This window comes from Pogona vitticeps, chromosome 3 (genome assembly GCF_051106095.1).
Source record: "Pogona vitticeps strain Pit_001003342236 chromosome 3, PviZW2.1, whole genome shotgun sequence".
NCBI classification, from domain to species: Eukaryota; Metazoa; Chordata; class Lepidosauria; order Squamata; family Agamidae; genus Pogona; species Pogona vitticeps.
The window spans coordinates 36689118-36710362 of record NC_135785.1 but is presented as its reverse complement, the minus strand read 5'-3'; the positions used below and the strand labels follow the sequence as shown (position 1 = coordinate 36710362).

The window sequence follows — 21245 nt, the reverse complement described above, 5'->3', positions numbered from 1 at the left end:
ATGTTGTCTTTCTCGCCTTGGGTGCAGTGGGTTCACCAGTAAAGCCATTAAGCTATGTAGAATTTGGCAGCTGAAATTCAAACAGTCAATAAATTAAGAGAGCCAGGGTTTATTTTCACGTAAAGCCAGGACATTTCTGATACTGAGTATGGGGAGTCTTGGTGGAAAGTCTAAGCATGGAAAGACTCAGAAGATTGCCCACAACACATATTTTTGCAAGTATCTACTATACCCCTGCTTTGCATAACTGTCAGGTGAGCAAAATTAACCTAGATAGTCTCTGTGTAGTGCTTCACAGATTAATATCACTACAGTCCTCAGTGCTGAAATTGGGAATGCAGTTAATAAGAACTGGGCACATAAAGAAACATTCAAGCAGGAGGCAAACATCCTGTTGTAGATCATTTCTCTTATTGTGAGGTTACTTGCTTTCTGCAGAACCATTATGGTGACCTTAGAGGAAGATGGAATTTAAAGTGCTTTCTGCACAGAAATGACTGCATGAAGCATTATTCCTCAAAAGCGAGAATCTTGTGACACTTTAAAGATTGATGGATTTAGTTCAGTTTTAGCTTTTGTGGATTTCAATCTGCACCTTCAGATGCATGGTATGCAGTATTTAAGCGACAGGTTTATCTGCATTACGGTCATGGTTATCATTGGTGGTATAGGGCAGGATCAGAATGAAACTGGATACAGAAAAAGAGACCTGTATTGCTAACATTGGCCATAAACGTTGCAAGATATCCTGGCAACAAGTAAGTCAATTAACTAATGCAGAAATTTGCTAGACTGCTAAACTGTTAATTATCCTCATGTAGTAGTCTACGTAATGTAGAGCCCAAGATATTTTGCTGCCCGAAGTAGAGTCATAGCAGCCAATGGTACCATAAGTCACATTTTACAGGAACCAAAGACAGCTGGGTTATTTGAACATTCCACAAACATTTCTCTCCATCTCTGGCAATAAAATACAGCAATAACAAATTCAGTAGCTATCCACTTACTGCCCTTTCAAGTCATGCCAAACCTGCTGCCCAAAAGGGGTGCTTCAGTCAGACTGGCAATAGGGCTGGCCACGGCTGCAGGGCAAAATGTTTATTTTGATTGGCTGGTTGTTAGTTGGCACCATAACCATTGCTGTCTTTTGAAGGAAGTTCGTGTGGATGTTGGCACCATTTACATTCAACAAATGGAATGTTTTTGTCATAGAAAAATGCAAACAGGCTTCTCTGTCTGTGCCTTCTCTCATTCTTGGCTGTACTGTGACAAGTGCACCTAAAACACACACATACACACACACATAAATACTGCTTTCCTTTCCTACCAACCATCTGACTCCATCTGGCTATTTGTATTATCCAGGCATCCGTTTCCCCAGGGTGTGCTGCCACACAGCAGAAAGTGTTTTTTTAATTACTGTTTTTAAATGATGAGATATATCTGAAATAGCTGAATTACTCTGAGCTTTCAAATCTATGGGGCATCGTGTATATCATGTAACATAGGTGCTAAGTATGGTTTACATAAAGTTTGTGTCTCTAAGGTACATTTCCAATGCTGGTATTTGATTTGTTTGTGAGTTTGTTTTGTGTGTATTGTTCTAATCTCCCTCTGTCTTCAACACATTAGCTGCAGAAAGACAGGGATGAAATCTTTGTAAAACAAGTTGTCCAACTCGTTTGAAGGCAGTAGGGTTGTTTAAGGCATACATGACAATTTGATTGATTGACTTGACTCTGTTTTCCCATAGAAGAGAAAATCAAAGGCTTATGGCTATATCCTCCTCCACGGTTTATGATTTTAATTATGCAGGCTACACATTTCCCCCATACACACACACACCATCAAGCTGGGTGCTCAATTTACCAGCCTCAGAAAGCTGGAAGGCTGAATCAGACTTGAGCCAACTACCTGAACTGGTTGGGATGGAACTCAGGTCAAGAGTTGATTGGAGTCCTGCAGTTTAACCGCAGGGCCTTGAGGCTCCTCAGTACATTAAATATTAAGAAAGCTTCCCTCTTCCCTGTATTTGTGCAGAAAGAGTTATCTGGTGCATGTGGAACATAGCTAAGATCAGCATACTAAGAATGGATACTCTTCATTAATGACTGAGGGCTTCTGTTGTTCCTTTGGCCCCTATACTGTATATCCTTTTTGGCCACATTGGCTTGTCCTTTTCTAACCTTCCAGTCCTTTGTATTTGCTATATTACTGCTTGGTCTTAGAGCTTACCCTACAGGTCCCTTTGGAAATGTGGAAATGAAGGAGTTAAAAACTAAGCTCTAAAAGTAAATGAGAATTATGAGGTGTATGTTTTACTTCAGTTTTCTGAGCAACACACAGAAAAATTAGTCATGCTTTGCCCCTCAACTTTCAAAAGTCACACAACTTAATCCCCATGCATTGCTTTGAAATTGCTGGCCCAGCTATCATGCACCACCCATTATGTTTCCATAAACCGAGTTTTTGTATTGCAAGGCAAAAAGGAGAGATTTAATAAATCCATGTATTAACAGCACAAATACTAAAAGAAAAAGTTATGCTCCTTAAATTCTAGTTGCTTTTTAAAAAAATCACCTTGCAATTGGTTTTCCGGAAACAAAATCTACCCTGAAAAAAAAAACTTAAGGACAACAAGTTGGGGGGAAAAAGAACCTAAAATGTAAGTAGTTTCTAGCATCCCAATGTTATGATATGGCTTTGGAAAACAAAATTACATGTTCCTCTAAAAGAATACTATTCCTTTGATAGCCATTTAAGTTACTATTCATTTATTCATTAGTAGCATTTATATTGCCATGATCTCAAAGCAGTGTACATGGTTCCTCCCTTACTCTATGCTCACAGTAACCCTTTGATGTACTGTATGTAGAGCAGATTGAGAAAGAGTGGTTGACTCAAGGTCATCCAGTGAGGGGGTGGATGGGTTTGTTTTTGTTTTTTGCTAAGTGCAAGCTTGAACATGGATCTGCCAAACTCCAGTCTAAATCTCTACTGATTTTCCTTATAATATTACAATATTAAAACAAATATTCGCTGCTCACTCAAAAGGTACAACCCTAATTTATGACATTTCTGATGAACTCTCTACGTAGTCAGTGTGAAACATAATTCCAATGTCATCATCATCAGCTCCATGATATAGATGGTATGGAGAAGCCAAATTTCCCTGCTTTTCAACAGTGCTGCTCAGTTTCCGGTTAATTTCCACTGTTTTTTTCTTCTAATATGTTGCTGCTACTTCTTACTGAGGGAAGTCCATCTGTAAAAGTGTAGCTAAAATGATGACAGAAGAGAGTTTGCAGGAAAAAAAGAGTATATTCTCCTTAAACTGGCAGATAAGAGCTGATAATGAAAAACCTGATTAGCTTTTTGCTAATGATCTTGAGTATTTGGACCGAGAACTCCCAGAAGTACAAGCTGAATTTCAAAGGGGCAGAGGAACTAGAGACCAAATTGCTAACTTGCGCTGGATTATGGAGAAAGCCAGAGAGTTCTAGAAAAACATCTACATCTGTTTCATTGACTATGCAAAAGCCTTTGACTGTGTGGACCACAGCAAACTATGGCAAGTGCTTAAAGAAATGGGAGTGCCTGACCACCTTGTCTACCTCCTGAGAAATCTATAAGTGGGACAGGAAGCAACAGTTGGAACTGGATATGGAACAACTGATTGGTTCAAAATTGGGAAAGGAGTATGACAAGGCTGTACATTGTCCCCCAGCTTATTTATCTTATATGCAGAATACATCATGCGAAAGGCTGGACTAGATGAATCCCAAACCAGAATTAAGATTGCCGGAAGAAATATCAACAACCTCCGATATGCAGATGATACCACTCTGATGGCAGAAAGTGAGGAGGAATTAAAGAACCTCTTAATGAGGGTGAAAGAGGAGAGTGCCAAAAAAACGGTCTGAAGCTCAACATCAAAAAAACTAAGATCATGGCCACTGGTCCCATCACCTCCTGGGAAATAGAAGAGGAAGATATGGAGGCAGTGACAGATTTTACTTTCTTGGGCTCCATGATCACTGCAGATGGTGAAAATTAAAAGACACCTGCTTCTTGGGAGAAAAGCGATGACAAACCTTGACAGCATCCTAAAAAGCAGAGACATCACCTTGTTGACAAAGGTCTGCATAGTCAAATCTATGGTTTTTCCAGTAGCGATGTATGGAAGTGAGAGCTAGACCATAAAGAAATAAAGAAGGCTGCCCGCCGAAAAACCAATGCTTTTGAATTGTGGTGCAGGAGGAGACTCTTGAGAGTCCCCTGGACTGCAAGGAGATCAAATTCTGAAGGAAATCAACCCTGAGTGCTCACTGGAAGGACAGATCCTGAAGCTGAGGTGCCAGTATTTTGGCCGTCTCATGAGAAGAGAAGACTCCCTGGAAAAGACCCTGATGTTGGGAAAGTGTGAAGGCAAGAGGAGAAGGGGACGACAGAGGACGAGATGGTTGGACAGTGTCATTGAAGCTACCAACATGAATTTGACTAATTTATGGGAGGCAGTGGAAGGCAGGAGGAGCTGGCATGCTCTGGTCCCTGGGGCCACAAAGAGTCAGACAGGACTTAACGACTAAACAACAATATGATATTGAACCTGTAACCCAACCAGTGACCAAATTCCTCCAGATAGAATTCATCCCTAAATTTGTTCTGTGGCAATCAAAAGAATCATCACACCTCTGGACTGATAGTTTCGTTTAGGCATTGAAGAAAAAAAACTGCAGCCCTCTAGGCTTGCCTCTTGGCTTCTGGTGGGGAGGGTAGAATGGTCTGGTGGCTTCAAGTGGGTATGAATGAGCAGTTTCCAGAAAAGTGGCTTCTAGATAGCTGGCAGGTTTGCCATGGTCTTCTTTGGCTTGGTGCCAGCATCACCACACTTCCTGTTGTTTTTAACTCCATGCAATTTTTATAATGGGTTGAACTTCAAAGTGTTGTTCAAATAGGGCATAAAAATCTTATGGGACATTCACACTTCAAAAAGAACAAAGAATGACACACACACAAAGGAGGGCTGTGTGGACATTGAAATATCAGCAGGAAGCAATATGAAATTTCAACCAGAGGTAGATTGTAGGGCACAGTGAAATGCAGGGAGAGATAGTGTGTCATGCCAAGCTGCATTATAGGAGCTGAGGAGATAAAAAGAATATGAATAGGCACAGATCCTGTGAATAGTAAATGCAATAGGATTTGGTAGGAAAAACCCACTCATTCTTTTCTTTTGAGTTTTCAACAAATTCAGCATGGTTTGCTATATCTCTGCTCAAGGCAGCTACCAAGACATTAGAGGGAAAAATATGCTCTGCTTTCATAAAAAAGATAAAATTTGCTCTTAAGGGATTATGATTCTGTGATTTTAGAATGCTTTATTTGCTCTCTCTCTTTCTCTGTATATGTATCAAATGTACAGTGGTGCCTCGCTTAACGGCGATAATCCAGTCCAGGAAAATCACCGTTAAGCAAAAGCATCGTAAAGCGAAAATAAAAACCCAATTGAAACGCATTGAAACCTGTTCAATGCGTTCTAATGGTGTAAAAACTCACCGTCCAGTGAAGATCCTCCATACGGCAGCCATTTTCGCTGCCTGTATAGCGAGGAATCCATCCCTAAACACAGCAGGGAGCCACTTTATTAATGCGGCGGCCATTTTGAAACCGCCAATCAGCTGTTTAAAAATCATTGTTTTGTAAAGAATCAGTTCTCGAAGCAGAGAACCGATCATCACAAAGCAAAATCCCCCCCTTTAGACCATCGTTTTGTGATCGCAAAAAGATCGTTGTAAAGCGAATTCATTATGTGGGGCAATCGTAAAGCGAGGCACCATTGTATGCTTTTAAATAGTAAAGGTTCCCCTTGACATTTTTAGTCCATTCGGGTCCAACTCTAGGGGACAGTGCTCATCCTGTTTTTCAAGCTGTAGAGCCAGCACTTGTCCGAATACAGTTTCTGTTGTCACGTGGCTAGTGTGACTAGGGAGTGCCGTTTTACCTTACCACCGAGGTGGTACCTATTTATCTACTCACATTTACATGCTTTCGAACTGCTAGGTTGGTGAGGAGCTGAGACAAAGTGATGGGAGCTCACTCCGTCGCATGGATTCAATCTTATGACTGCTGGTCTTCTGACCCTGCAGCACACAGGCTTCTGCGGTTTAGCCCACAGCGCCACCACGTCCCGAATCATGCTTTTAAATAGTTATATTTCTAGTTTTTTGGTTCTATAAAATTATTTTTATTTAATTCTTTTAATTGCTTCAAGGTATGAAGTGTGTATTGGGGCCTTGTGAGGCTTCATGCAGCCCGCAGGATGCATTTGTCGATTCTTGATCTATAGGTTACAAAACCCTCCTTGTCCCCAAACAAATCTCTCACATATGGCAGGAAAAATATATATCCTCTGGCCTGTATTGTGACTCTTTGTTTGCTCATGTCAGAGGCACCACAGTACACTTAATAGTGGTACATTGTGGGCTTCATGGATTTTTGGAAAATGTAACTCCTTTAATTTGCCTTCTTTTCAAATAGAGGATACTAGTGAGAATTCATGGGGAAGCAGAAGTATTTTGGCAGTGCACTTGCTGAGAAACACCTGCAGTATAGGCAGACCTTCCTAAGATACTATTCCTCAGTGTTAAAAGAGCTGATAACATAGAATACTGATGACTAGAGATGGGCACGGACCAGAAAAATGGCGGTTCATGGTGGTTTGTCGTTTGTGGTTCGTGGCTAACTGCAAACCATGGACTTTCTGAATTTTAAAAAAAAGAGAGCCACAAACCAGTTAGCTTTTTTTAAAAGTTTGTGCCGGAGGGGAGGGGAAATGAAACCCTCCTCTGCCACCTGACTGTCCCCTTCCCACTGCTCCTGTCGCCTCCCCACCTTGTTCTGCCACCTCCTCCTCCTCCTCTTCATCCTCCTCACCACTGCTATCATCATAGACAGCGGCCCACTATCTGGGACTTAAAGGCTTGTCTTATTACTTGACTTCTGAATATTTTGTAAACTACCTTGAATTTCTTTATTGGGAGAAGGGTGGGACAAAAATAAGATGGTTGGTTGGATGAATTAATGAATGAATAGGCAGATCCTTGTCTTAAGCTGTTTGGGGTTGAAGTCAGAGATTGAGAAAGTTACTTTTTTTGCGTAATATTCAGAATCCCCCAAACTGTGATTCTTCAGTCTCTCTTTTCTCTCTCCAGGTGGTTATGTACATCGGCCAAGTCTCAAAGGACCTTCTGAAGTGGCCTCGGCCTTATTCACCACCTGTTGTCAAGCTAGAAACAAGGACAAATGCAGAATATGGAATGCCTTCCACGCATGCAATGGCAGCGACTGCCATATCTTTCACCTTTGTTGCTGCAGCTGCAAACCAGTATAAGGTAGGGACAAGTAACCACGTAGAGCCTTTCTAGACCAGTGAACATTTTTTCTCAAGAATTTAAGTGTGGCTCAAAGCGGGACTGACCTGACTTGTCCTCTGTCTTTTTTCTTCCTTCCGCCACCATGGCAGACAGACTTGTATAACTGATATTCACTGGGGGTGCGGAAATGCATTGCTGAAGGGTCATGTGGAATAAACCAAATGTTCTTTCTTGTTTGGCATAGTCTGTAGTTGGAGGGTTGGATTCAGATTCTGATGTACTTGACAGTTGCATCTCATCTGTACCTGGTTGGCCTATTGAAATCAATGAGACTTGAGTTTACTCATGGGGACCCCATTGATTTTAAAGGGCCTGCTCAAAGCGGGACTGAATCCTCAGATTCCCCAGTGTAAGATCCATGAATAAATAATGACACCACAAGCATTTTATTTTCAGGGCCTTTCTGATACTGAGTTTACCTTTTTCCAGTGTTCAGACACTTGCAATGGAAATTTCACTGTGGCTGAGATATCTTTTTCCCAGGAATGGGTATAGTCAGTTTCGAGCAGCAGTTCTTTTAATCCCAAGGGCCCCATGATTACCTTAAGCCCCACATATCCCAGAGGCCAGAATCCTATTGCTGGTCCAACTACAGTAGAGTATTAAGTTGCCATTCAAAAAATGATTTGGTGGTTCTACTCTAGTTTTGGACTAGCAGTAAATACAGGTGTTCATCTGTGCAAAGGCATACCTAGCTTTATTTTATTTATTTATTTTTATTTAATTAATTTATATGCCGCCCACACTACCCAAAGGTCTCTGTTTTCTGTTTAAAATATTTTCACCCCACCTTTCTCCTTAAAAACGATCCAAGGTAACTTAGAACTTTGGTTACAGTGGTGCCCCACATAGCAACCTTAATCCGTTCCAAGATTAATGTCGCTATCCGGATTCGTCGCTATGCCAGGGGGGAACCCCATAGGAACGCATTAAACGGAGTTTAATGCGTTCCTATTGGGGGAAAACTCACCGCTATGTGGGGAATCCTCCATCCGGCCGCCATTTTCACTGTCCAGTAAGCGAGGGCAGGGCGCGAAAACACTGTGGGTGGCCATTTTGTTGACCCGGCGGCCATTTTGTAACCGCCGATCAGCTGTTCCCAAAACATCGCAATGTGAAGATCGGTAAGCGAAATGGCTACCGATCATCACAATGCAATGTTTTGCCTATTAAAACATTGCAATGCGATCGCATTAGCAATCACAAAAAACACGTCACTATGCAGATTCGTCGTTAAACGGTGCGCTCGTTAAGCGAGGCACCACTGTATACCTTTCCTATAAGGTATTCATGCTTTGGATTCCCTTTTTAAAATTGTGTGCCATCTTTTTATTTTAAGATGTTTAACAGCATGGATGTTGAATTTAACACAAGGGATAAATGCCCTGGGCTCTTTGTTCCACTCCATGATTGCCTCAGAAATGCACCAATAGCTGTGATTTGGTCCATATTTACAAGTTGCTGTTAAAGGTTTGGTGATTGCATGTATGGCATGCTGTATATGATTGCTATTAATATCTCTCCCCCCCCCCCGGTCATGTTCACAGTATCCAGTTGTGGTAGGGCTGATGGGAGCCTCTTTATTTTCAATCCTGGTATGCCTCAGCAGAATTTACACAGGCATGCACACAGTGCTGGTAAGTACTAACAGACTATTGTACATATTGCTATACTGCAACTGCATTTCTGTGTTCATTTTCAATTATAAGTGTGTGTCAGTATTTGCCATAACCAAAAGTCATAAAAGCCAGAGACTTCTGTCTCCCATATAAGCCTTATAATCTGTGAGGAAGCCTTGCTTACCGTTCCATAGCTTCCAGAGACAGCGTTTCTTGGAAGACATTCTCCAGTGTGGTCTGATTGCATGGAATGATCTCCCTTCCAAGATTAGAAATGGCTTCAGGTTAGACTTTTGTCCCACCAGGAACTTCCCCCACCCACTGAACTTTACAGAACTTCTTGGATTCTCCACTCACAACCTAATATTATCTCTATGATAGTAATTCTGTTATGAAGAAGAAGTTGGGATAGGTACACCAAACCTCTGATAGCTAGCATGAAAAGTCCTCCAGAGAAGCCTGGATTGTTTTCTTTGTGAATGTTAAGTTTGAGAAGAAATAATAATAAGGGGTTAAAGCCAATTGGTAGTCCCAGCTAGAGTAGGCACACTACATTAGTGGAACTTATATAAGTGTTGCCTTAACATGTCCAATTCATTCACTATATGTGTTGTAACTGGGAGTGACACTTGGATTTTAGCCCAAGGAGATTAACTAGGTTTTTTTAATATCTGATTTTTGTGTGGTGGATTATCATTGTTCTAGATGATTTCACAACAGGTAAGATAAATTCTATAGATTTTAAATGTAAGGAAGCCCCTTTGTTCTGCATTGTTCAAGAGACTTCATGTAATCTAGAGGCTATAGTAGTTTGATTTGATTTTGTCAGTAAACTGAAATCTAACTGCTTCAGTAGAATAAGCAGAAGATTGTTGCTTGTGTGTTTAAACCCAAACAGTAGAAAATGTCAATACAATACTATAATAAAAGAAACCTATGTGAGGCTGTATCTACATTTATGTTATAAGCAGTCCAGCTATTTGAGCATTGGTACTTATGAAAACAGAACAAAATGCAGAAACAAAAGCACAGAGATACTGTATGTTTTAATAATTAGGTAACACAATCATTCTAGTACAGTGCTAAGGAAGTTATTGGCCTGTAACAGTCATCATTAGTAGGTGGCTGGGATGATGGGTGGGTGTGTTTGCAATCTGTCAACATCTGGAAGGTGACAGGTTGCCCATTATGGGAGTTTCTGCATGTTTCAATGCTGAGAACATACAAACCATTCTGAAAGAAGCCACCTACGCTACTCCTTCACCTATACATAATACTCATAATTGAAAACTAGGCTTAATGTCATATAAATACTGAGAAGAGCTGAATTTTAGAAACATAGCTTGCTGATTTTATATGGAGATAATCTTGAACATTAATAGTTGTAAATGGCTACATTTGTTTATCTTCCTCATAATCACCATGAACATTAGTAAATATCCAGGCGTTAATATATCAACACAATGACTAAAAAACTTGAGTGTGTCTCCAGTAACCTAGAGTTAGTCTATAGAAATCCTTTGTACATTGTGTTAATATCTAAGCTGGCTGGATAGCTCGGTGGTTTAGCTATCTGGCCGTGGAGCCAGAGGTTAGGAGTTCCAATTGCCACATTGTGCCTCCTGTGGGAAGAGCCAGCTTGTGCAGTCTGAATGCCCCAGAGGAAGGGAGGGGTAAACCACTTCTGTGTATTCTCTACTTAGAAAACACTGGAAAAGTTTAAGTCAGAATTGACTTGACAGCATGCAGTTATTATTATCAATTATAATAAAAGATTTTTCAGAACTCACATGAAAATGGTGGTGAGGAGTAAAGACTTAACTGGCTATCTTGAAAGAAGAAAGCTACTTTAGCTGGGGGAGGAAAGATGCTTTTTATTAGCTAAAACTTTGTGAGGGTTTTTATTGTCTCAAACAAGTGATTTTTTAAAAGTAATAGCAATAACCCTTCTGTAGTTTAAATATATTTAAATAAATTCAGTTATCAAGATCTAGCATAATATTGTCAGTCATGTGCAAATCAAGTTGAAATATTAAAATAAAAAGATTTTTTTTAAAAAAAGGTCTTGTGTTGGATTTGGTCATCCTTCTAGATTAACTTTATGCATTTATCTGAAAAAAAGGTTATTAAGAAAAGCTCTGTTGAAATGTTTACACAATCCATATCTTTGCAACAAAGTATATTTATTTGTTTGTTTATTTATAATATTTTTTATCCCACATTTCTTCTTAAAAAGAACCCAAAGTGGCTTGCATCATTAAAAAGACAATATGTAGGACCTTAAAAACAGTAGGTATACAAATATTTAAAAAGAATTAAACAAGTAATAGAATTAAAATCAGTAATAGAATTAATATTAAAAACATTTAAAACAACAGAGCACAACAATCCATTTAAAAACCCCTCTCAGTCATTAAAGGAAAGCTTGCCTAGTTTCCCATGGGAAGGAGTTCCAGAGTCTGGAAACAGTGACAGAGAAGGCCCTCTCGCATGTCCCCATGAAGTGTGCCCGTGAGGATGGCAGGACTGAGAGAAAAGCCTCTTCTGATGATCTTAAAGCCTGGGCAGGCTCATAAAGAGAGATGCGGTCTTTTAGATCACATGCTTTCTCTAATGAAGGACTGTGGACGTGATGTCATCTTTAAATTGAGCATTCTGGCATGCTGGTTAAAAGTTCTTTTTCCTGATCAACACAGAGATTACCTCCCAAACAGTAATTACCAGCACAGTATAGTTATCAAGAGCCAAAATGTGAGAATCTGGGGTCAAGGCTTGCAGAATTGTAGTGTTTGGGCATTTTCATAAGGATGCCATCTGTCTCTCTGATTCTTGGGGTTGCAGTTGAATATTACAGTAAAAAATCATGACTGCAGAAAGAATATTTAAGTTTTGATAACAAAACAATCAAAATTGTTGCTTGTTGACCTCAAATAGAAAAATAGGGAAAAAAAGTTTATATATAAAAAAATTGGTGAGTTTTCATGAACTCATTTATGGAATTGTTCATGGTGGTGGTCACTGTGCTATTAAATAATTTCTGATTTACAGTAACACTATGAATTAATGATCCCCAAACAGTTTGATCATTAACATTCTTGCTCACGACTTGCAGCCTCAAGGATGTGTCTCCCTTAAATGAGTCTTATCTCATAATGGGTTCCTGCTAGCTTTGACTTCTCTAGAGTAGGAAAAGAGGTTGTCTTTCCATGGTGTGTCTAAAGTACAATACACACAGTTCAGTCAATTTTGATTTCTTTACTGCCAACATGAAATTATGTAATTCTTCTGTAGTCATGTTTTCTGTCTGCTTTGTTTCCTTTCAAAAACAATGTAGCATGATTTGGAAATATGATGCTTTTTGTGTAATGAGTGAAGTATCGCGAAGCACTGTGTTCTAATTACTTTTTTAAAAAATAACTTTAAAGGACAGTGTAAGCCATTTCTAGAGCATTTGGGCAGGATTTTTCAGGTTTTATTGCATTTTCCTTAAACAATCTACAAAGTTTGAACGGTTAGTAAACAGCATATGTATCACTGCAGATGGGTATGAGTTGAAAATAAAGGAAGAATATGGTTGTTAAACTGCATATGAAAAGAGAAGAAGAAGAAAAAGGAAAAACTTCTTGGGTACCTAGTTTTGTATGGGGGGAAGTAGGAATCCATTTGTGCTTTTATATCCCTTAAAGAATGCATGTAGGCTGTGATACTCTTGGATCTCCCAATTCTTTCCCTCACCTTGCTGGCAATAGCAATAGTAAAATTTGCATAACACTCCTTATTTTTTCCTTAATAAATTAGATCCAAGCTGCTCCCCAGTCATTAAGACTCCATTTACTAGAACATCCTCTTCTCTTGCCTGAGTTGAACTAGGGAAAGGCTCAAAGTTCATCCTTTTGCCTCTTTGTAGTGGTTTCCTCCCTAATCTTTTCATTAAGACTTCCACCTTGTGCTAAGTGAAGGAAGGAAACATAATCCTCTCTGGAGAAATTATGAAATTAAATCCTAAGATTATGGGTGGAGAAGTTGAACAGAAAACTGTTGTTGAACAGAAAACTGTTGTTCAAACTTGCTTTAAATATCCTCCTGAAACTATTTGCTTTGATGAGTGAGTTAGTCATCAGAAGTGTCCCTGCCCCCCCTTCAGAGAAACATTAATAATCTCCTTGACCCCCAGCAAAGAGGGTCAAGGATTAATTTTTGCTCCAAAAACACATTAGGGCTTATTTTCAGGGGATGTTGTATTTTTTTTTTCATGAACAACAATCTACATTTATTCAGATACTCATGTCATCTGGTTGCTGAACAATGGTGGATGGCGAGCTTTCACTTAAGTGGGGCATATTTTTCGGATAGGGCTTATATTACGAGCATCATGAAAAATCATACTAGGGTTTATTTTCAGGGTAGGGCTTATTTTCGGGGAAATGGTATTTGCTGCATCATTTCAAAATATTTAGGAGAGGAGAAAGAGGAAGCTTAAAGCCTGATTTTTTTTTTCTTATCTGTGTGGCTTAGCTTGTTCTGTCATGAGTCCTGGTTGTTATGATGAAATAGTGCCTGTGTTGTACGTGTCAGGCAAGAAAAGGCAAAGTAACCATCAGAAGTTTCTCGTAGGATGTCTCACATTATGTGTGCATAACATGCATCAAGCTTTAGTTTTTCATCTTTTTAATATACTAGCCTATCAAATGATGTCCCTTTAAGAGACACCAGTATATAAAGCACAGGATCATTTTTTAATTGCAATTGAAGTTTTATGGGAGGGATAGAAAATTCTGGCCAGATATTTCTGCACTGCAGTCCTAGGTCAGATCAGGCAGGAGCAAGGCATCATGAAGTCCAACAACATCTGGAAAGCCACTGATGCACACCCTAGTTTTTGAGGAGAATAATACTAGATCCAGCTTGGAATTATTACCTCTTCGCCCAACTCCCCTGCCAATGACCCACCCACCAGTCAGAGTGTGCTCCTCTCCTGCTCTTCCTCCTTGGTTGTTCGACCAGTCTCTGGCAAGGGCATGACCTTCCCTGCCAAACTTCCTTGGGTGATTGCCCACTGGCAAACCGGTGCTCCTGCTGGGGACTGGTCAAAGAGCCAAAGAGGAGGAAGAGAGGAGCACACTCTGACTGGTGAGTGAGTTATTGGCCATGCAGTTGGGGAAGGAAATGCATACAAATCAGCACAAACCTCCAAACTGAGGTTCATGCCCATCCTCAAGTCAACAGCACCAAACAGGGAGTGTGACAGTTAAGTTTACTGTAGCCTCTAGCATTGCATTTTCCCAAGTGATGCCTTCCAGCTCTGCTGCGTGGACTGAAAACTGCATCATCTGCTGTCAGCAAGCCTTTGACCCTGCTGGCTAAAATGAGGATGTGTAGCAGAACACAATACATGAGAGGGTGCCCTGGTGGGGAAGTCCGGTCTGTGCATGAAAAAGTCTAGCAAGGGTAGCTACAGCTATGGTGCACCTGCTAATTTGAGATTATTCAGAATGGTCCAGTTGGATCAGGCCAAAGGGCTACTTGGCCCAGCATTTTGATCCTATATGTTGAACTGGAACCTCCTGGAAAGCCTAGCACCAGGACATGATTGTGCAATAGTGCTCTCCTCAGGAACCGATGTTAGGAAATGTCCCTACTGTGTCTGTTTGCTACAGAAGCAATAGTAATGAAGTATATGTCCACTAACACCACAACCACCCCTGAGCTTGAAAAATTTCAGAATCTTTCAGCAAGCAAGGATGTGCTTTTCGAGTTTTTAAGCAACATTCCAGAATAGAATGAAAGGATGTGCCAAGGGAGTATGATTGTGCAAATGACATAGGAACCACACCCGTGAACCAAATGATGGAGACAATAGAGCTAGAGCAGTTTGTACCTGGACTTTTTGGCTGATGGTGCGATAAAAGCTTTAAAAATTACTGTGAACCCCACCCTTTTTAATGAGAGGATTATGCGGGGAAATACAGAAATATGCTGTTTTTTGAAGGAATGTTTGCCAGAGATAAATTGAGTAAGTGGTGCTAAACCATGAGAAAAGCAGCTAGTTAAATACCCAGGGCAAAGATGTTGATTATAAAAATGAAATGGGAAGAAAGCAAGACATAGATTATCTTTCCCTTTAGTTTTAGCTCTTCTGTTAAAATCAAAATTTGGTGCAGTTATTCAAACTGAAGATGCAAATATTTGGAATTCTGGGAAGTTCAACAGCAACAAAAACCCAAGCAAGATGTTACTGGGATGATCTTGATATAAAGCACATATGTCTCCAGCCCGTTAGCTCAAAACATCTATGTGAAGTTTAACCACTTCTGTTGTAGTAGCAAGCTGAAGCTACATAGAGTTAAAAGAGATGTGTTCAGGGCTGTCTCTGCAAATTGTGCAAGACAGAGATTGCACTGTAGTTTTTTTAAACTCCTCAATCCATTTAAAAAGGCATTTGGAAGGAAATATTTGTTGATCTTTGTCCTGGCAACAGAGGAAAAACAAGAGAGTAATATTCCAGAGTAATAGGCAGGCAGGTTAGTGTGTAGTGGTTTGTTTGGGTGTGAGATGTGTGTGCACAGGACCAAGCCCCTTCCTCAAAATTTCAGATTTTAATTTGATTTGATTGTTATTAAAGTTTTATTTTACTTTTACTTGCAGATGTGTTAGATGAAGCAGATAGTATCCAGTTGCTCACTTAGATGTAAGCTGTGGCCCCAGTGCAGAAAGCAGTGAGATGGCAAAAAGCACAGGTCACTTTTAATTATAGTAAGTAAGGCCTGCCGTTTTAGTAAGGCCTGCCAAGACTTTGGACTAACAATCAGCCTAAAGAAAACACAAGTTATGGGCTAGGGCGTGGACTCACCTCCCTCTATTACCATCTCCACGCAAGAATTGGAGGTTGTTCATGAATTTGTGTACCTTGGCTCAACGATCTCTGACACTCTCCCCCTAGATGTCGAGTTGGATAAACAAATTGGCAAAGCAGCTACCATGTTCTCTAGACTCACAAAGAGAGTATGGCTCAATAAGAAGCTGACGACACATACCAAGATCCAGGTCTATAGAGCCTGTGTCCTGAGCACACTCCTGTACTGCAATGAGTCCTGGACCCTTTGTGCATGGCAGGGGAGGAAGCTGAACACCTTCCATATGCATTGTCTCTGACGCATTTTTTGGTATCACCTGGCAGGACAAAGTTCCAAATAGTGTAGTCCTGGAACGAGCTGGAATTGTTAGCATGTATATATTACTGAGTGATGTCTATGATGGCTTGGGCATGTTGTGAGAATGGCTGATGATCGGATCCCAAAAGATCTCCTGTATGGAGAATTAGTGCAGAGAAATCACCCCAGAGGGAGACCACAGCTGCGATGCAAGCATATCTGCAAGCAGGATCTGAAGGCCTTAGGAATGGACCTCAACAGCTGGAAAACCGACATCTGAGCATTCAGCCTGGAGCATGGCCTCTCCCAATTTGAAGAGACACTTGTCCAGCAGGCCGAGGCAAAGAGGCAGTCCCGAAACCAGCCAAATAAAGGAGCTGGACAGGGGACAAATTGTATATGTCTTCAGTGCGGAAGGGATTGTTACTCTTGAATTAGCCTTCTCAGCCACACTAGACGCTGTTCCAAGACCTCTATTCAGAGGACGTTACCATAGTATAAAGATTCAGATTTGATCTGTTTCAGCAAATCTTCACTTTTATTTGGACATATCTGAAATCTGTCCAAATCAGCCTGATTCTTGGTTTGGGGTTATGCCTAATTCAGATATTTAGATTAGTTCTGTGTCTTAAAGGTCCACTTCCTGGAGAACTTCTGTCAGCATTCCTGGAAAGCTTGTAAAACCATTAACTATTTCAAAACAAATAACTTTGTCCTATAATTAGTAATTTTTTTTAAAAAAAGTTCATGGCTAAATATGCAGTTGAACAAATTGTCAGGGAGCAGTTCTGTAATAATTGTTGAATTTACTAGAACTGTGTAACTCTAGAAACACTTTAAAATGCAGATAGAATTGTGTTTTCATGGAGCATGTGAGAAAATGCAACGCATCTAATTTCTTCCTTTTTTGTGTCTCTTTCCAGGATGTGATTGTTGGCAGTCTGATGTCGGCACTATTAACTGCTCTTGTGTACCCTGCTTGGGATGTCCTTGATCAACTGCTGCTAACCAACTGCTTGTGTCCTGTGTTCTGCATTGCTGTGCCCCTCCTCTTATGCTACAACTACCCCAAATTAGATTTCTACAGCCCAACTAGAGCAGACACCACCACAATTTTAGGGGCTGGAGCTGGATCAGTTATAGGTTTTTGGATAAATAACCACTACATCTCAAACACTTTGACTGGAGCTGTTTCACCCAGTGTTCCTTTGATCACCATTGAAATACTCTTGACGGGGCTTGCAAAGTTTTTGGTGGGAATTGCTGTGCTAGTGGTTACACGGCAGATCGTCAAAACTGTGGTTCTTCAATCACTTTGTTCTTGGTACAGTGTTTCTGTGAATGATCCCAAAGCTAAGCAGCAAGTTGAAATCGAAGTGCCCTATAAATTTGCAACTTACTGTTCCATTGGCCTAAGTGCTACCGTGCTTGTGCCATTACTGCATGGCTTTTTGGGTTTGAATTAAATCCTGTGCATTTCTTTTAAAGAAATAACCCACATTATGGGATGCAATAAAATGTATGCAGTGGTAGTGACTTGAACCAAAAAAAAAATTGTTGTGCCTTTCAGCATAGATCTAAAGCATAGCTGATACTGGTGGTCTAGTATGCTGCCGTGAAAGACAGTCAGATCTTTAGCAGCTTCTTTCCTTCCTAGAAAACTCAAGCAGCTTTTTGAGCTTCCCGAGTATCCTAACTGTGAAATCAAAAACTACTGTACATCTTGTAGTATATGAGGGATAAATGGGCTAAATGAAAATAGTTTTTAGCCTTCACTCTTTCACTGATGCTGGAACATATATTTTGTGTTTTTCTCCTTCACCAGCCTATTCTGTGGTTGAGTCTCAGGACCACTGAGTTTCTTATTTGTTTAGTAAAGCAATTCTTCTTTTCTCCAGGAATCTGTTGTGGCCTTGAGGAGGGTAGGAACCAAGCTAGGAATACAGTATTCTGTTGTTTCAGAAATCGGCCTCTGCTCTCCACTGACATTGTAGCAGTGCAGTAATGGCAGAAGTAAGAGTTTTCAGGGAAACTTGGGACTTCAAGATGATCTGGCCAGCGACTGGAAGAAATATAATGTACTGCTTGCTGGACAGATCCAAGCAATGAACAGTTATAGACTTTGCACAGAGATATGAAAGCCAGATGTTTTTAATTGCTTTGCCAACCTAGCAGTTCGAAAACATGTAAAAATGGGAGTAGATAAACAGGTGCCACCTTGGTAGGAAGGTAATGGCATTCTGTGTATAGGCGCGCTGGCCATGTGACCACGGAAACCGTCTACGGACAAACACTGGCTCTATGGTTTGGAAACGGGGATGAGCACTGCACCCTAGAGTCGGACACGACTGGACTAAATGTCAAGGGGAACCTTTACCTATTCTAACCATGTTTATAAACTGCTTGAATAGCTGCTTTCCATAGATTCCTTCTATAGGCGAGCAATATAATGCAATGTGAGACTAGGAATTAAAATGGTGGTAGTGTTTTTTTCTTTAAAACATCCCTAAATGACATAGCCTGCTTGGAAAGGGTGAAACTTCAGTATTATACTAGGTTTTAAATTCCTGCTCTGTAGCATATGAACTTCTACTGTATTATGGATAATGCATGTTATGCAATATGTGGGCTACATGAAGGCAAAAGACCTGAAGCCTGAATTGACCATGTTGAACCAAGAACCTCAGGGCAAAATTAAGCAATATATAGGCAGTATGGAGCTCTCTTAACACCCTGGAAATTAATGCTGGCTATCTGTGGGACAGAGCTGATGAGTGGGGAGCATGTGGAGCTTTCCCCACATCAAGTTCCCATCCTGCCCTCAAATCTAGACCTAGAAATTATAGGTAACCCTTGGCTTTTAGAGGCTGAGGGTGATCTTCAGCATGGGGGAATGTATAGTGTGGGAGAAGTTGAGCACCCCATCCCATCTGATCATCCTGCACTCATCTACAAGCTTAAGAGTATGTTTGTGCAAAAATTATATGTAGGCTGGGAAACACTCTCCAAATGAAATCTCATTTAACTTTTTCTGTTCATTCTGGTTTAGCTGAAACGTCTGTGTATATTATGAGCCACAGCATTGCCTTTCCACATAAAGCCGGCTTTCAGTTTTATAATGCGCGTATGCTTAGATTTATCAACCATCACCTTCAGAACTTGTATTATTTTATTTAAAGTTGTGAAATTTATTCTGAAATTATCTGTGCTGTTATTCAAATTATGTTTCTACAAACTATTTTTACTAAAGTTCGTCCTGTCATGTATCTTTGTGTGTTTTTTGGGGTGGAGACTTTAGACAGATAATAGGATATTTTGCAGTGTGTCACCTTGTTCTTTTGTTGGCATCATATTCAAGGAGATGAAGAGTGCAGTAACCATTGGACCACTGCATTAATTTCTCATATAAGCAATATGAAACTCAAGATTTAACAACAAAATTCACCATGTATGGAGCTGGAAATGACAGATGTTCAAGCTGGATTCAGGAAAGAAACAGGCACGAAAGATCATATACATTGGCTACAAGAGCACATAAAAGAATTCCAACAGAAAATCAGTCTATGTGTTATTGATTACAGTAAAGCCTTTAACAGTATGGATCATGAAAAGCTACACACTGTTCTAAAAGACGAATTGCCTATGCCACAATATTTGATTGTCCTGATGCATACTCTACATTATAAACAAGAGGCTACTGCTAGGGGACAATACAAAGAATGGCTCCCAGCTGGCAAAGATGTGAGACAGGAGTGCATTTAATGTACCTGTTTGTTCAATCAATGTGCAGAACATTGGTGTGCAAAAGTATTTTATAAATGAATTCTGTAATTCTCCCATTTGTGTAAAGTAGCCAATGGTGACTGTAATGTTAGAGATGAAGCACAAAATCCGAGACCAGACCACAATCTGAGTTTGTGACAGGGATATTTCAAACTGGTCGCAGGTCAAAATGAAGCCTGTACATAATACGAGCTCTCAGTGGCTTATTGGCTTTGCTTAGGAGTTCAGTGTTTCAAGGGAAGAAAATACAAATACGTGAGAATTACTGTTACACATTTCTGTGTGATGATGCAACACAGATTACAAGGTTAATGGAAAAAGCATATTGGAAAAGCTGTTAATATGTGAACCAGCTGTTAACAAAATCACTTGAGCAGTTATATTTCATGCTTCCTGCACCTTCAGACGCTGAGGACTGCTATTGTGAGGCAACTGCTAGCAAAGTGTACTGAGTCTGTAAAGTCAAATGTGTTAGCAGAAACAGTACACTCCACTAAAATTCCAGTAGCTTTTAAGCAATACCATTCAATCAGGGTTGGGCCTGATCAGTACTTAGATAGGAGGACAAAAGCAAATATCAGCATCTTCCATAGGAAAAAATCCTGCCCGAAGCCCTTAGAGTTGACAGCACTAGCTTGTGGGACCAACAGCAGCTTCTTAATGTTTGTAAATGAATTTTTAAATGCAAAAACTATACATAAGCTACTCTGTTAAGGGGTAGAAATCACTCTCCTTATTGGGTCTGTTGTTGGTGATTCAAGCAGCAGTTTAGACAGATCTTAGAATCTTTATTTCAGATTCTGGCTCTTAGAATCCCTCAGCCAGCCCAGCTAAGCTCTTGGTTAAAGGAAACCCCTGCCCCTGCTATATACCTGAATATGAAACAGGACAAGCCATGCGAACCAGATACCACAGGCAGTACGTGTCAGCTGCTGCTCAGTTAATATGCTCAGAATATATACAAATATGTGGTCGCAGAAAATTTCCTTTGGCATTCTCATCCGTAGGCTAGTTCAGCCACTTTGAAAGGGAATACGATCAAATCCATGACCTAAAAGGCCCCTAAAGCTCTTCCACATCCCACAACAGCCTGAAATGTACCATTTCATGTTCTTTGTGCTGATATAGCAGGAGATTTGCAAGGAAAGATAATTTACCCTGCAACCCCCAGCTACCTGCAGCAGGCACAGATGGACCACCAGCACTGTCCACCTCCCTGCCTTCCCCACTGGAGATTAAGTCTAGGTATGATTAAA

At 40.3% G+C, this 21245-nt stretch overlaps 1 protein-coding gene across 2 annotated transcripts in view; it reads left to right on the top strand.

Moving 5' to 3' along the window:
* Positions 1-19472, top strand: part of SGPP2 (sphingosine-1-phosphate phosphatase 2) — a 41025-nt gene extending 21553 nt beyond the window's left edge. Inside the window, exons 1-4 of one of the 2 annotated variants that reach the window (XM_078389212.1) lie at positions 2580-2665; positions 7215-7394; positions 8984-9073; positions 17130-19472. In XM_078389212.1, coding sequence (XP_078245338.1) covers positions 7221-7394; positions 8984-9073; positions 17130-17672 — 807 coding nt within the window. In that variant the 5' untranslated portion in view covers positions 2580-2665; positions 7215-7220 and the 3' untranslated portion in view covers positions 17673-19472. Of the gene's footprint in view, positions 1-2579; positions 2666-7214; positions 7395-8983; positions 9074-17129 lie in introns of those variants that run through there. The other variant, XM_020795503.3, reaches the window with a different exon arrangement.
* Positions 19473-21245: the final 1773 nt, after the last annotated feature.